Below are 16,538 nucleotides of genomic sequence, written 5' to 3'. Positions count from 1 at the left end.
ACTGTAAGATAAAATTAGTACAACAAAATATTAATAAAGTGAAAATGGTATAGCTGTCATCAGGTATAGGGGGAAAACAATTTTAGTAAAAAGTTAATGCAGGAAATGCTTGATCTGATGTCAGCAGAAGTAAATATTGATACATGATCAGGTATTTCATCAGGGGACTACACCTGACCATGTATCCGTAACTGAATTTCTATACTTGTCCATAGTAGTAGAAGAAAGTGTCACAAGCTTTACTAAAACCCCCGCCGTGAAAAGAAAAGTTTGAGATGAAACAGTAATGTCAAGTTGGCGAAAGTAAAGAAAGCCAACACGAGAGCAACGAGAAACATCGGACAACTTACGCGGAAAATTAGTTTCCCGATACTGCACTATAGGGCTGCTCACTTGGTAAACAGACAGTAGGTGTTATCGGTCTGGAGCAGAAGTCGAGTACGATATATTGATTGACAGGTAGGCGTGGAAAACGATGTGCTGATTGGTGCATGAACACAACACACGATAACATTGGTTTAGTATCACTCAGAAGCACTAATGGTCACTTGCCTCAATGGTAGTCTTGCTTTATTTCTTCTACCTTATAACTATTGGAGGGTTCCTCTGTTTGATCTTCCTCTCTTCTATTCTTTCCTACCTCTCCAGCTCCCAAACTTCTCCTTCTATAGCCTTTTCATTTCATCCTAATTTGGGCTCTCTCGGGTCTTTTGCTCTGGGCTAGTCCAGCAGGTGATAGTAGATCCTGGCCGCCTCCACATAGTGGGGATGGGGCCATGGTGACCAGGTGTTGCTACTTCCCATCTGATAAGAGCCAGGTACCGGCCAAAAACATAACAACACACCATATCACTACACTAAAACATCCAACACACTACATAAAAATGACTGGTTTTGGCGTAAGCTTCTACACAAGATGCAGAACAGCGGCTGATGGGAGAAATCCCAGGATCCACCTCAACAACACATGAAACCCCCCCCTCCCTCTGCCTCAATCGCAACTTTCCCTATTGAATGCTTTCCATAATGGTAAAAAAAGGGCAGGTTACCTCCACTTGAACCCCTCCAGAAATGGAGAGGGTAAGCTAACTTTTTTTCTTTACAATCATGGGTGGACGAGCGCATAAATTGTTTAACAAAATATTAATTTTTTTATTACTGTACTTTTATTTTTAAAGACACTCGTGCAGATACATACGTATCGTAACATCAATCAACAACCTCAATAGCTATTCACTATATATATATATATATTTAAAGAATTTTCCTATTATTTCCTAACCTAACATTTAAGGTTAGGTTACAAAATATAAAGAAAAATAAAGAATCCTTTTCCTTTTTTCGTAACCAAACCTAAATCAACAATATAGTAAAAACACCCATGGACTCCAAAAATCTGCTTTTTAAAATGAGAAAAAAAACATAATGAAGAACATAAAAATGAACAGAACGAAACTTTTATTAATTTAGTTTTCATCAAAAAATCAAACATTTTATTTTCCTTACAAATTTCTTCCATCTTTAAAAGATTAATCTCTACTATTACCTGTTTACCATTCATCACAAAACTATTATGCACCGTTCTTTACTCATAAATCCTTGAGGTTGTCACAGACATTCTCTCAGATATGCCAGACAAGCTGTATTTGCTACTTGGGAGTCTAAAACGCTGATGGAACTGATATTCAGGTGAGACTCAAGTCAAGTGGACCCAATTTTGGTGAAGGCCGGATGGTCTGTGACAGCCAAATCCTCTGCTTGCACCTTCACGATGGTGGGACTGTTAGTAATCCTGGGTATAACTCCATGCACAAGCACACGGTGGGTGATCATCCAGATGTGAAGCAACGTAAGCAGGGGTCGAGGTGTGCCCAAGTCAAGACTCAAGTCAAGTGGACCCAATTTTGGTGAAGGCCGGATGGTCTGTGACAGCCAAATCCTCTGCTTGCACCTTCACGATGGTGGGACTGTTAGTAATCCTGGGTATAACTCCATGCACAAGCACACGGTGGGTGATCACCCAGATGTGAAGCAATGTAAGCAGGGGTCGAGGTGCCCCCCCCCCCCGTGTTACCAGGCAGTACTAGGTGGTAGATGACTCTCATCAACAGGTGCAATACCACCACTTTGCTTATCGGAGGCTTGAAGTGGTGGAACCCATGTTTAGTCTCCAGAGCTAAGTTCTGGTCAACCTTCCCCATCTCTTCCATCATGCAGTATGACTGATGACTTTTGAGGTTATGATGAACATCATGGCGAGATCCAATCTTCATTACATTTCGAGGGTACAGCTCTAAAACAGTGTTCGCAGGCCAGCCGCTAGTTAGTATACCGGACTGAACCTATTGATAACTCTTTAGGAGGCTTCCGGATCAGCTAATGTATAATCTTGCTACCTCTACCAGACCAGATAGTAACCTGAGGGAGTCCGAGTAGTGTGTATGCGGGGGGGGGGCATTGTCGAGGCCACATTATGTCAAAGATCTGGGTATATTCTTACCATGTGTAGGCCATATCCAAAAATTTCATTACTTCATACAGCATGTCCCTCCCACTTTTTCTTACTATTGAATACACCATGAATTGTCAAACTAATAGAGTAAGCTTATCTGCGAAAAGATCTAAACTTCCCAAACACTTCCTAGTTCATTTCACAAATATACGTGGTCTCAATTCTAATCTCAATGATGTCCATTTCCACTTGCAGTCTGTCAAACCCCATATACTTTTTCTGACAGAATCTCAGTTATTGGTTGATTCAACTACTGCTCATCTCAGTTGCCCAAATTATTCACTGTATGATTCCTTTCGCCTCAAAGGTGGTACTTATGCATATATCCGTTCCAATATTCCCTGCCAGAGACTTGGTAATTTGGAATCTCCTCTGGCTCAAAATTTCTCTACCTCATTGTGTCAAATTCATCTGTTATCTCTACCGTTCTCCCAACTCCACTAATCACTTGGAGCTCTTTGACTTCCTCTCTTTGCAACTTGACTTTCTCCAGTCCAACTTTCCTAACAGTGAGGTAATTTTCCTTGGTGATTTTAATGTTCACTGCTCCAGGCGGCTTCTGTTTTCTAGTCACACCGGCCCTGCTGGTCGAGATGCTGAGGCTTTTGCAATTACTAATGACCTTGCACAGATTGTTCATTTATCTACAAGAATGCTGGACAATCCTAGCCATATAGCCAACACGATTGATCTTTTTCTCAAAAACAACTCTTCTAAGTACAGGGTCAAAGTGAGAGGTCCATTAGGCACCTCAGATCACAACTTGGTGATTGTCTCTTCTCCAATGGAGCCTTTATCTCATAGCTATTCCCAACCTTGTATTGTTTGGCATTACAAGAATGCAAAATGGGATGACCTGCGAGATTTCTTTTCTTTGGTCGGATCACTGTTTAAAAAGTTCTGATGTCAACGTTTGCTCAGATTGTGCGAGTGAAATTATTCTTGCAGGAATGGAATCCTTTATCCCACACTCCACTTTAAAATCTTGTCCTTTATCTAAACCTTGGTTTTCCAATAAATGTGCTAAGGCTGTTCAAGAGAAGAACGTTGCATATCGTAATTGGCTCGTTTCTAATTCTTCGCTGCCTACCAAAGCTCGCAAAAATTGTAAAGCAGTTATTAATCAGTCCAAACTAGATTTTGGACAGGCTAAGAGTAGAAAACTTGCTTCTTTGCCCCAATGGTAGCCAAGCATTGTGGTCTCTTGGCTGCAACTTTTGCCCATCTCTGCTCCCACCTCTGTCCAAGGTGCCTCCGTAGCCAGGTGGGAAGGAGCAGCAGTGCGTAGCACACGCTTCTTGATTAGATCGGGTTTCGAGCCCGTCACCACCAAATACGGAGGATGGGGAAAGTCAGGGAATGACCACCGCATATCCCGGAGCAATATGGCCTTGGTTGCTAATGCTCCTAAAAACAAATAACAAACAAATCTCTGTCCAAACCAGATGGTTCTGTTGTCACTTCAGCCAAGGATAAAGCTGACTTGCTAGCATCCCATTTTTCTTCCAACTCATGTATTAATAATCTTGGTAAAACACCTCCCACCATTCCCAACATGCTCCATTCAATGCCTCCTGTGGTCTTCCATCAAAAGGATGTCAGAAGGATTTTGACGAATCTTGATGCTAAGAAAGCTCCAGGTCCCGATGGTGTTTCTACACTTGTTCTCAAAACCTGTGCTCCTGAACTTACTCCTGTTCTTTGCTGTCTTTTTTCACTTTCTTATTCCAAAGGTGTTTTTTCTTCTGCTTGGAAATTTGCTCATATCCTGCCAGTTCCTAAAAAGGGTGACAAATCCCTCCCATCTAATTATCGTCCCTCCACTCGCTGTCTCATAGACGTACTGTTTCTGCTGCATGCCTCTTCTACAGATATTTTCATGGGCGCTGTTCTTCTGAATTGGCTTCTATATTACTCTTTCAAAACAGTCTGAACACGTGCCACCAGCATCCATTTATTGTCCAACTTCAAACTCACAGAACCGTCTTTTCATCTTCCTCGTTTATTCATTCAACTGCCATTTTCTGGAACAACCTTCCTTCATACGTATTTCCTGAAAATTACAGTCTACAGAAGTTCAAGTCCAATGTCAACAAATACCTTCTTTCGTCCTCTCAACCTCCAACCCAAGCATGTTACCAAATACTATAGGTTCTAATACTTCTCATGTTTGGGGTTTACAAAAAAAAAAAAAAAAATACACATAATGCCAACTAAAGACTACACAGTAGCTTGTTGCCTGTCGTGCCCACCACCAATCATTTCATCGTTTGCCACACCTACCTGTCAATCAATATATCCTTCTCGATTTTGGCTCCAGACCGATGTCACCTCCCGCCTGTTTATTGAACAAGCAGCGCTTGAGTCCGGTGTCGGGAAACATTTTCCTCGTAAGTTATCAGACATTTCTCATCGTTCTCGTGTTGGCTTTCTTTACCTTAGCCGTCAAGTTCATCATAACCTCAGCCATGAAAGGGATTGAGATGAAAAAAGTTATGCTAAGCTTGCTATTGGCCAACCAGATTAAGAGTTTGTAATATACTTGCTTGTAGATTCACCAATGACAAACCTGGAATGAACTGCAATTTAAATAATGTGGTAATTCCACCAAGTGTCAAAAACGTTTAATCTGCTTAGCCAATAGCAAACTTAGCATAACTCTTTCATCTCAACTTTTCATGGCTGAAGTTATGATGAACTTCCCTCACTTGTTTACAAGTGTTGTTTTTTGTCAAGATTAACACTTTTCATTAACCTCACAAACAGTGTAAATATCTTGGATGCAGAAACAGCAACTGAAATAAGAATTAAAATAACTCTCGCACATCATCCAAAGTCTGATATCCCCCCTCTCTCTGTCTCTACTCAGAGATGGTCTCTTTACCACTGGAGCCACTCTCACACAACCATTCTTAGCCTATTTGTTTGGTATTATAAGAATGTGAAATGAGATATTTTGCACAACTCCTATTCCTTATTTCTTTGGTTAGATTACTGCTTTAATCTTACAATCAAGCGTGCTCATATCGTGTAAGTGAAATCATTCTTGAAGGGATGAAATCTTTTGTGTGTCCCACCCTAAAATGTTATTTTATCTTGGTTTTCCAATAAATGTGCAAAGTTTGCTTCAGAATGTAAAATATCATAACTGGCACATATCCAAATGTCCGGCTTCATTTTCTGCCTACACTAAAGCCTGCAACAATTGTAAATCAATTATTAATCCTTCCAAAGTCGATTTTGAATAGGGTGAGATTAGAAATCGTTTCTTGACAAATGGTAGTTAAGCCATTTGTCTCTGGTAAAAGCTATTGATCACAACTCCCATCCATCAATGGTTCCACATTTGTTACAACCTGATGGCTCTGTTGTATCCTCACCTACATATAAAGCTGAATTTTTTGGGCATTTTACTTTTGCTCTAGCATTGGCATTAATGACCTTGGTATATCACCGCCTACCATACCAAGCATATTTCATTCAATGCCTCACCGTGTCTTCTAAGGGAAGGGCATTAAAAGAATTTTGAAGAACTTTTATGCCAAGTAGTATCTTGATGATGCTTGCTTTTATTTCATGTTTCCTTTTAACACTCTTATTCCACAAATGTTTTTCATTATGCATGGAAGTTTGCTAACATCTAACCAATTCCTAAGAAGGGTGAAAAATTCCTCTCATTCAACTATCCTGTTGCACTCACCTCAATTCTTTCAAAGGTAACAAAAAAAAAAAAAAAAAAAAATCATGACTTACACTACCATTGTATGCCAAGGTGCATTCTCTTAGTGTTGATGTACTGGTGATACCTTGGATTGTATTACTCATTTGGGGACAAATTCCATTAAAAAACTGAAGCAGTTGTCTTGATATTTTCAAGGATTTTGATTGTGTTTAGCATAAGGATCTTCTAAACTAGTTTGCATCTTAGTGATTGCCTTCTGCTTCTTGAAATTAGATAATGAGTTTTCTCTCCAGCTGCTCTCTGCAGATATCTCTTTGTTTTAAAATTTCTTAACTAATGCTGGTATCATCCTTAGATTCAGGGGAGGTCATCATGGGCCAGAGATATGCAAATGTATACCCAATACACAAAAGGGGTTCAAAGGGTGACACATAATTATAGGCCTGTCAGTTTAACTTTTATTCTGGGGAAAATAATGGAGTCACTGGTTAAAGAGGTGATACAGGATCACCTACACAAGACAGAAGCAATAGTTCAGACACAGCATGGGTTTGGTAAGGGGAAGTCTTGTCTGACAAATTTGATTGGATACTACAATGTGGTCACAAAGGAACTGGAGGCAAAAAATAATTTTGATATCATACACTTGGATTTCAGGAAAGCTTTTGATACTGTTGCACATGCTCTACAAATTGGAATGGTATGGCATTAAAGGCAAGTTGCTGCAATGGATAAAGGGATGGTCGAGTGGGAGACAGCAGAGAGTGGTAATAAATGGAGAGGGCTTTACGTCGTGCTGGGCCCATTGTTATTTTGTGTATTTATCAATGATATTGATGAAGGTATATCAGGCTTAATGCCCAAGTTTGCAGATAATACAAAGGTTGGCAGGGTTGTTATTGACATTTAAGACAGTATGCTAATGCTAGAGGATCTAGAAAGGTTAGGCAGATGGGCTGAGATGTGGCAACTAAAGTTTAACATTGACAAATGCAAAGTACTGCATATGGGTAGAAGTAACCCCAGAGAAACGTACCAACTGTGTGGTACTACACTTAAGGTGGTAGAAAATGAAAAAGACCTGGGAGTAATTGTGCAGGCAGATATGAAGTTTTCTGAGCAATGCAGACAGGCTGCCAGGGCAGGTCATGGGGTTTTGTCAATGATATATAGGCATTTTGCTAGCAGGGAAAAGGTGATGATCCCTCCGTATAAGGCAATGGTCAGGCCACGCCTTGAGTACCGCGTACAGGTCTGAAGGCCTCATTTTAGGAAGGATGTAGATTTACTTGAGCGTGTACAGAGAAGGGCAACAAGATTGGTGAAGGGAATGAAGGGATCCTCTTACCAAGAGAGGCTTAAGTTCTGCAAGTTGCAGCATCTGGAGACTAGGCACCTGCGAGGTGATCTGATTGAGGTGTATAAGGCCTTGAATGGTTTGAGCAAGCTCAATGCTGATGGGATACTTCTACTTGCTCAGACTAAGAACCTGAGGGAGCATAGATTCAAACTGAGGAAAAACAGTTGTAGAATAGTTGTGTGGAAGTTTGCCTTTAGCCAGTGGGTAGTTCATTGCTGGAACAAACTTCCATCTGTTGTTGTGGAATTTGATAGCTTAAATAAATTTAAAGCTGAACTAAGCAAAGTTCTGGAGTGATTGGATGGGCTAAATGGGAAGTTTTTTTTTTTTTTTTTTTGGCTGATGCTGTATATATAAGCTTGCTTTCTTGCATCATATACCTCAACTAATGCTACCCTTAAGTATAGTTTGCTTTTCTGAAATCATCAAAATGATGTCAGCCCCATAACCTTCTATTGGGTAGCTATAAGCCATAGACAGCCACATAACAGTCAGATTCCTCAAAATTTAGATCTAATTACTGATGAAATCAGCAATAAGTCAATACTATATTTCTATCCATTTACTGAGAGAAATACAATATACATCTTTGAATGATTTCTGCTGATGTGAAGAACGTGCACTTTGTTTTCCAACAGATCTTGCAGAATTCTTGTTAGGAGATCATGAAAACTTTCTGCTCGAGAACAAGTCAGCCTTGCCATATGGGATGTTGCATAATCCCGTTGAAACTCCAGAGAACAACAAAATCATTTCAATCAATGAATGGATCTGATCACAAAGACATTGCAAGAATTCTCCTGGTTGACAGAAACTGTATGCTTGCCATCATCCTCCTAAAAGCAGGGACAGTTATCGTATGATTAAAACCTGTACACCCTAATGATGAAGTATGGTGGGGGGGAATCAACTAATTCACTATGCAAGTTCCTCTTAGAAAATTGATTTGGTTATTAGAATTTCTGATAAATTACAGGAAATTCAGAGACCCCCCCCCCCCACACACAAGCATAGATATCTCTGCTGTTTGGGGTCTTGTAACACGAGTCACTTGGATTTTAAATGAAAAAGCAACTAGCATATGCAGTGCTGGATTAAGACGAGCTATACAGGGCAGGAGCCAAAAGCTGAAAAGCAAGGGAAGGAATTTTTCACAAAACTGTATGCAGATTTCTAGGATATGCAAAGGGATGCCAAAATAATCTTTTTGCCTGGGGCACGATATTACTTGAGTCTTGCCCTGAGCATATGCACCACTATTTATTCAAAATTCACTTCTATTATGAAATAACACTGTCATAGTAACACCTGGTTTCTATTGCAAGCAGATCACCACAAGCACCCTGCAAGCAATGTCAACACAGAGATTTATGGAACCTGATAATCAGTATACTTTAACAGAAGCTGTTAACAAAATTCATTTTATTATTTTAGCCTAATTGATTTAATATTTGGCCAGCTATATGTTCGAAAAGAGAGGGGAGGAAATGCCGTGTAATAAACAGCATCCCCCCCCCCACACACACACCTACATTCATTCTGCTTTTATGCACTTCAACACAAGTCTACATACCAAAGTAACAAACTAATTTTATGAAATGTTCTAAAGCGGTGTTTCCCAACGTGGGTCCCACACCCCACATGGGGAAAATTTGATTGGGGGGGGCAATTCAAAAATTGCTCGTCTAGAGTTTTAAAACAACTGCCTACTATGATTTAACTTGTACAAAAGAAGAATTGTTGGTATCTCAATTTGAAATAAGCATTCGTTAAATGTTGTACTTTCTATAGAGCCGCACTTGAAAGTTTGGAGTAATATCAACTACAGTTTGCTTGGAGAGTATTGCTTACTATGCCTAGTGAAGGAATAGTATGTACTGTATTGGACGACTGCTTATGGTATGCACAATGCGCAAGCAAAGTGGTTGTCTACTGTAGCCTACCGCAAACTCCGCATGTTATATGAAATAGGTAATTCCTTTCATACAAAGCTTGTTTGGGTGTCGTGACTGTACATTTGGATAGGTTTGGCAATCTCAGATTAAAATAAAAAATTACTTTGTCTGCGCACAGAATTATTATTAATGAAGAACCGTGATACACAATGGTATGTATTTGTCGTATATGTATATTTCTGTGGTCTCAGTAAATAAGCAAATAAGTCCAAAAACTCGAATTTGCAGGAGAGGAAAAATAAACTTCACACTCTTATATAAACATGCATATATTCAAATATACAAATATTTATTACTCATGCTAAAACTACAATAACGAAGATATCTGCATGTCACATAATAGTAAATAATAAATACTTTATTATAGTGCACTTATCTCATTTTTGACAAATTAGACTTATCTGCTTGTTCACAGAGACCACAGATTTAATAGCCCGAATTCAGTAATTTGTGTGATTTATTCATTCAAAAAGCATACTAATAATTAATTTTGATATATTAAAATAAAATTAAATTAACTTTAATGCATAGCTTATTTTTAGTTTTTGATTTATCTTATATTTATTTCTTTCAGTTGTACAGTAAAATGAGTAGTGCAAGTAAAAAAAAGTTCGTCAGTATTCAGAGGAATACTTAAAATTTGGCTTCATACCCACTGTCCACGATCAAAGGTCACCTTTTTGTCTTTTATGCTAACAATGCTTGACCAACGAATCAATGAAGCGAGGTCGTCTTGAGGCACATTTGAAGGTGAAACATAATGCTCATATAAATTCAGATTTAAATTACTTTCAAACTTTAAAGAAGAATTTTGAAAAAAGAGCAACATTAAAGTCTATTTATTGCTCATACTGCAACTGTCAATTGTACTCTTGAGGCTAGTTATGAAATTTATTTACTCATTGCTAAATCTGGGAAAAATCATACTATAGGAGAGAATTTAATCAAACCATCAATATCAGCATTTCTTAAAACAGTTCTGGAAAAAGATGACAAAGATGTGAAAGCTATGCCACTCAATAACAATACTGTTAGCAGAAGAATAGATGAAATGAGTGAAGATATTGAAATACAACTTGTTGGAAAGCTGAAAACAAGCAAATTCTCAGTGCAAATGGGTGAATCAACTTTGAGAGACAGTGAAGCCGTACTGATAACTTATGTAAGATATATTGATAAAGGTAATTTTGCTGAAGAAATGTTATTCTGTAAATCATTAGAGAGCTCCAAAGATATATATAATAAGCTAAAAAAATTACTTAGATGACAATAATATACCAATGAAAAATATAACATCTTGTGCTGCAGATGGTGCTCCTAATATGATGGGCAAGAAAAATGGCTGCTTAAAATTGATGAAAGATGAGAATCCAGAAATGCTTCTTGTGCATTGTGTTATTCATAGGGAAAACTTGGTAGCTAAAAATATTTCGCCTGTTCTTAATGAAGTACTAAAATCAGTTATAAAGTGTGTCAATGCTATTAAAGCTAATGCCAAATGTGAGCGTCTCTTCAAGCTTTTTTGTGAAGAACAAAATGCAGACCATGTGAGACTTTTACTTCACACTGAAGTAAGGTGGCTCTCGAAAGGGAACTGTTCGAAAAGATTTATGGAACTATTTGATACTATTAGTGACTTTTTAAGTAACAAACCTAAAATGAAGCATCTGTTAACGGTTGATGGTAAAGCATTTGTGAGTTATTTAGCCGATATCTTTGAAAAACTAAATATATTAAATAAACAACTTTAAGGAACAAATAAACTCTCGTTGATGCAAAAGCGAAGATATTTGGTTTCATTACATTTATTGAATTATGTCAAAAATATATTTGTAACAAAAATTTTGAACAGTTTCGTTGGCTGCAAAAATGTGAAGTGACTGATACCGCTGTACTTGTTATTGTCGATCATCTGAAAATTCTGTCCGCTGATTTAAAAGAAAGGTTTTCTGATTTAAAACAAATTGATTTTCCAACCAGGATGATGCAACCAATGTTAGTGGATTTGTCTGATGTATCAATGCAGTACCAAGAAGAACTCTCAGAAATGCAAAATGATGAGTCAGTTAAAACTTTATTCAATATAAAAGGAGCGATGGCATGGCTTTGTGATGAAACAGAAATTAAATACCCAAATTCAACCAACTTTGCAAGAGAGCTATTGTTACTGTTTCCATCTTCATATGTAGCTGAATATGGATTTAGTGCCATAAATGATTTGTTACTAAAGAAAAGAATCGACTGGATATCACAAAACGGGGAGACTTGAGACTAAATTGGAGCCCAATATAAAATCTCTCTGTGGCAAGCATCAAGCACAAGGGTCTCACTAAATTTAGTGCACTCATCTAGAAGTGACTTCACATGGAATGTTGAAATTATTAAACAATTAAATAATAATTACTAAAAATTAAAATATTATAGAAAAATCTTTCATATAAATTATTTTGTACTTGAATTTTAGTTGTCTATTATAGGTTTAGAAAATTTACTTACTGTTTTTTTCTTAATAATTTCTTCCTAAAACCTAAGTCTTGTGTCCTGAACAAGTTGTAATTAGGCTTCATTTAGGGAATAATTCAATTTTTGAATATAAAAAATATGTATATGTTACATAGGGGGCATCAGAATTTTAGAAAGACTTAGGTGGGGCATGGTAAAAAAAAGGTTGGGAAACACTGGTCTAAAGTCTCGTCAAGTGCATGCAAACTAAAATATGTGCTTCCACCTTTCAGTCTTATTTATTCCGGGGCATATTTCACCTCAAGCATTTGTCTTATCCCAGTGAAATAAAATAAAACTAACTTACTTCAACTGGTCCTTCTAATTCATAAACCTTAATGGAGATGATATCGTGGTTATCTGAAATTTAATGCAATATGCTCATAAATAAACAACAGACATGCAATACAACAATATATATATAAAACAATGTAAAAAATTCTGCAATTTACGTTATACATGGATAGGTACCCAGTTAGATACATTCAAGTTATTATTTTTTTTCTATATCAACGTTTGACAATTTTGAAATACAGCTGTGCTCCTCATTATCTTCCCCCCCCCCCTCCTTTCTTTTTTTTTTATTTGTATACTCTGAAATTTTAAAGCACCAAAGCATCAGGGTGGAAGTTTCTCACAGATAGGCAAAACCTTACTGACATGTTGGTAGCAACAAAGTAATAAAATGCAACTCAGGCTTTAATGTGAAAAGGACATGCTCATTTTTGAAACCCACTGTTATATGACATTCTGTTTCTTATTTCAGGTCTTAATCTAAAGAAGAATATTTAAAATGGTTAGTTAACTGAATCATTCAATATATTTTTGGGCCAAACTGGAGGTTGGTTGGTTTCTGTTTTTCTGGCACAAAAGCAACTGAGGTTATAGTGTGCAACAGCTATTCCATAAAAGAAATAGAAAGGATTTTTGGTGAAACCGTTGAATAAAAAAGGCACCCGGGGCAGATGGAATCTATCCAGTTATATTGAAGGGGGCAGGAAGGGAAGTAAACAAATCTTTAGCCATAATTACGAGAGCAGCCTTCGAGTCAGGGGGGAGGTCCTCAGACAGGCTGCCAGAGCAGGTCATGGAGTTTTGTCGATATATATAGGAATTTTGCTAGCAGAGACAAGGAGGTGATTATCCCTTTGTATAAGGCAATGGTCAGGCCTCACCTTGAGTATTGTATACAGGTCTAGAGACCTCATTTTAGGAAGAATGTAGAGTTGCTAGAATGAGTACAGAGAAGGGCAACAAGATTGGTGAGAGGAACAAAGGGGTGCACTTACGAAGAAAGGCTTAACTTCTGCAAGTTGTAGCATCTGGAGACTAGGCACCTGTGAGGTGATCTGATTGAGGTGCATAAGGCCTTGAATGGTTTGAGCAGGCTCAATGTTCACAGGATACTTCCACTTGCTCAGATTAAGAACCTGAAGGGGCATAGATTCAAATTGAGGAAAGACAGTTGTAGAATAGATGTGCGGAAGTTTGCCTTTAGCCAGCGGGTAGTTGATTGCTGGAACAGACTTCCATCTGTTGTTGTGGAAGTTGATAGCTTCAATAAATTTAAAGCTGAACTAGACAAACATTTGGAGTGACCGGATGGGTGAAATGGGAATTTTTTTTTTTTTTTTTTTTTGGCTGATGCTGTATAAGCTTGCTTTCTTGCATCATATGCATCAGCTAATACTAATAGGTTACCGAGCCAAGATATATATATATATACACACACACACAAACGAAAATAGAATGAATTATGGTATACTCAGACTAAAAATATATGCATAAAATTATATATATTTGTAAAAATTAAGAATTTGAAAATATTTAAAAAACATCTGACACATGGTCATTGCCTGATAAAATCTGTGTGCATAAGGCCCAGTCAGATAAGTAAAAGCAGTAAAACATAGATTGTGAGGATAGGAAAAATTAACACAATCAATTAAAATATGATTTACAGACAAAATAGCATCACACATAAGAGGATCATCTGCCTTTGGCAAAACAAGTGTGTCCTATGCAGAGTTGAGAAAGAACAGCTTCCACGCTATGATTCCTGTGCAGACTAGACTGCCATGTTTCAAATACAGGCTTTGATATAATTTATTTGTTGTCTGTCTATGCCATAATTCTTACCATTGGGAGTATATCGTGTATATTATTTGCCTGTAGTCTGTATAGGGGACTAACAGGCAATGATTATTAGGGGGAGTTGCTGATTTGGCTGTGGTGTCAGCCAAATCATTTCCCCTAATCCCAATGCCACTAGGAATCCAGCAGAAGCAAATATCAAACTTGTGTTCATAAAGATAATGTATCTTCTGCTGAACCCAAGAGAGAGAACTGGATGGGAATTGTCTCAAAGATAATAAAGCCTGTAATACGCCCAGAGAATTGGAATATGTTATAGACCTTTCGTACTAACAAGTTCTAATGTGATCTAAGGCTAACTTTATAGTGCATCTCTGCAGTGTATATGCTCAATTCAGAAAGAAGCTGATGAGATATAGCAGTGTCTGGAAAGAGAGCAGCAGCAGATCCTACACATAATTCACACTTCAAGCAGTCTGTGTAAACTGGCAGAGTTGGAATGTTCAGCTCGGCATGCTGAATAGAGCTGCAGGTAGACAGATGAAGAGGTATCAGACTTTATTATTATTATTAATTGTATGGTGCAAGGAAGCCTGTGGCTTAGGCTGCATCAGCCAAAAAAAAAAAAAAAAAAAAAAATCTGAATTAGCCAAGGTGGAAGGGTTTGCTTCGGTGTTCGGGCAACCTAGTCTAATGTAATTTTAAACCCTGAATAGCTCTTGGACGCAAATACTAAAAGGCCGATTGGCAGTCTGACAGGCATTGTACAAATCTTCTCATTGTGGCTAAAAAACAGATGTCCACATAGATGGCCTAGCAGGGATTCAGTTTTAAAGCTTCGAAGTGACAGAAGTGATTCATTTGCTTCTGCATATAGGTTCTGAACAGATGTTTGAAATGGTCCAGTAGTGAAATGGATAGCCAGATGATGGGCAGGATCCAGTCATCGAAGTACACTGTCTCTGGCTAAAGCATTTACCTGGGACTCGTAATCTAATTTGGATAATACAAGTGCACAATAGATGTGTAGTAAGATATATTGGTCAGCACTCCATCCTCTTGTGCACTTTGTACATAGTTCACAGATATATTCCAGAAAGGTCGACCTTTTATCAAACACAAGTCCCAGGGATTTTGTCTGACACTACTGGAATAGCATTTTGTTCAAGCCATAATTCAGGTTCAGGGTGAAGATTACACTTATGACAAAACTATACACAAACGATCTTCTGCAGTGAGAATCTGAATCCATTAACAAGTGCCCAGGAATTAAAGTGATCAATGGCTTGTTGCAGTTGTCTTTCAATAACCCTCATGCTGCATGACTCAGAAAATATGCTGAAGTCAACAACACAGAGGGCACTCTTTACAGTTGGAAGAAGTTTTTCTGTGATGGAATTTACTTTAATGGTGAAAAGCATGATACTTAACACTAATCCTTGCAGTACTCTCTCTCCTCTTGGCAAAAGTGACGAGAGAGTGGGGATCCCACGCGAACTTGGAAAGACTGATTGGCTAAAAATTTTTGCAAATCTCAAGTTGTGTCAAGTGCTTTCTCCATATAAAACCATACCCCAGCAACTCACATCTGGTGAGTATGGGCTTGGCACACCCAGGGTCTTGAGCTAGATATCATTATTCTTTTTTTTCTTGGCAATTCCTTTCTACTTCTGACTCTCTCTCTCTCTCTCTCTCTCTCTCTCTCTCTCTCTCTCTCTCTCTCTCTCTCTCTCTCTCTCTCTCTCTCGCAGGGTAACTCGGGAATTTTTTTTTTGGCTGGTGCAGCATAAGCCTCAGGCTTCCTTGCACCATATGGCTAATAATAATAATAATAATGCGCTAGTGACCACCCAGAAAGGAAGAAAACACCAACACATGAAGTGGAGCATTGAAATTAATACATACATCATGCGAGCATACTATGAAATAACCATGCTAGAGACCGATATTACAATGTACAAATGGCGACTACATACCAAATGGTTAGAACAATACCCGGATATTCAGGTCACCGAACAGCGATTAGCAGACCAGAGAAGGGCCATCTTCCGAAGAACCTAATAGCTCCTGCCATCTTGGAATAAATCAAGCAGGATGTCAGCAATCTGCTACAAAGCACATGGTAAATATGGAGCCAGAGGAGGAACAGCATACCATGGAACTGAAGGAGGAACAGCAAGAAGAAATACTACCCAGAGTAGCTGAAGTGGAAAGAGATGAAGAAATGCTACCCAGAATAGAAGACGAGTGGAAGAAGGCCCTAACAGAATTCGAAGGAATGGACCCCACAAGAACCCACGATACCTAAGCAGAGGCCAAATAAAATCCTGTGGAGAGTAACAGACCACCTCAATCAGCAAATAATGCCACATTACCTTGATAACAATGGTGCAATGCTGGAGGCTATCCACACAGCCGTATACTGTGCTGCCA

At 38.3% G+C, this 16,538-nt stretch overlaps 1 protein-coding gene across 2 annotated transcripts in view; it reads right to left on the bottom strand.

The window, feature by feature from the left end:
* Positions 1-16,538, bottom strand: part of LOC150085684 (vesicular integral-membrane protein VIP36-like) — a 236,019-nt gene that overhangs the window by 27,222 nt on the left and 192,259 nt on the right. For both annotated transcript variants that reach the window (XM_090373444.1, XM_090373443.1), the window contains one exon: positions 12,319-12,371. In XM_090373444.1, coding sequence (XP_090229570.1) covers positions 12,319-12,371 — 53 coding nt within the window. The remainder of the gene's footprint in view (positions 1-12,318; positions 12,372-16,538) is intronic.

This window comes from Mastigoproctus giganteus, chromosome 5 (assembly GCF_048544385.1).
Source record: "Mastigoproctus giganteus isolate SK-2022 chromosome 5, ASM4854438v1, whole genome shotgun sequence".
In the NCBI taxonomy this organism is placed as follows: Eukaryota; Metazoa; Arthropoda; class Arachnida; order Uropygi; family Thelyphonidae; genus Mastigoproctus; species Mastigoproctus giganteus.
This window is presented reverse-complemented; position numbering and strand designations above follow the sequence as displayed.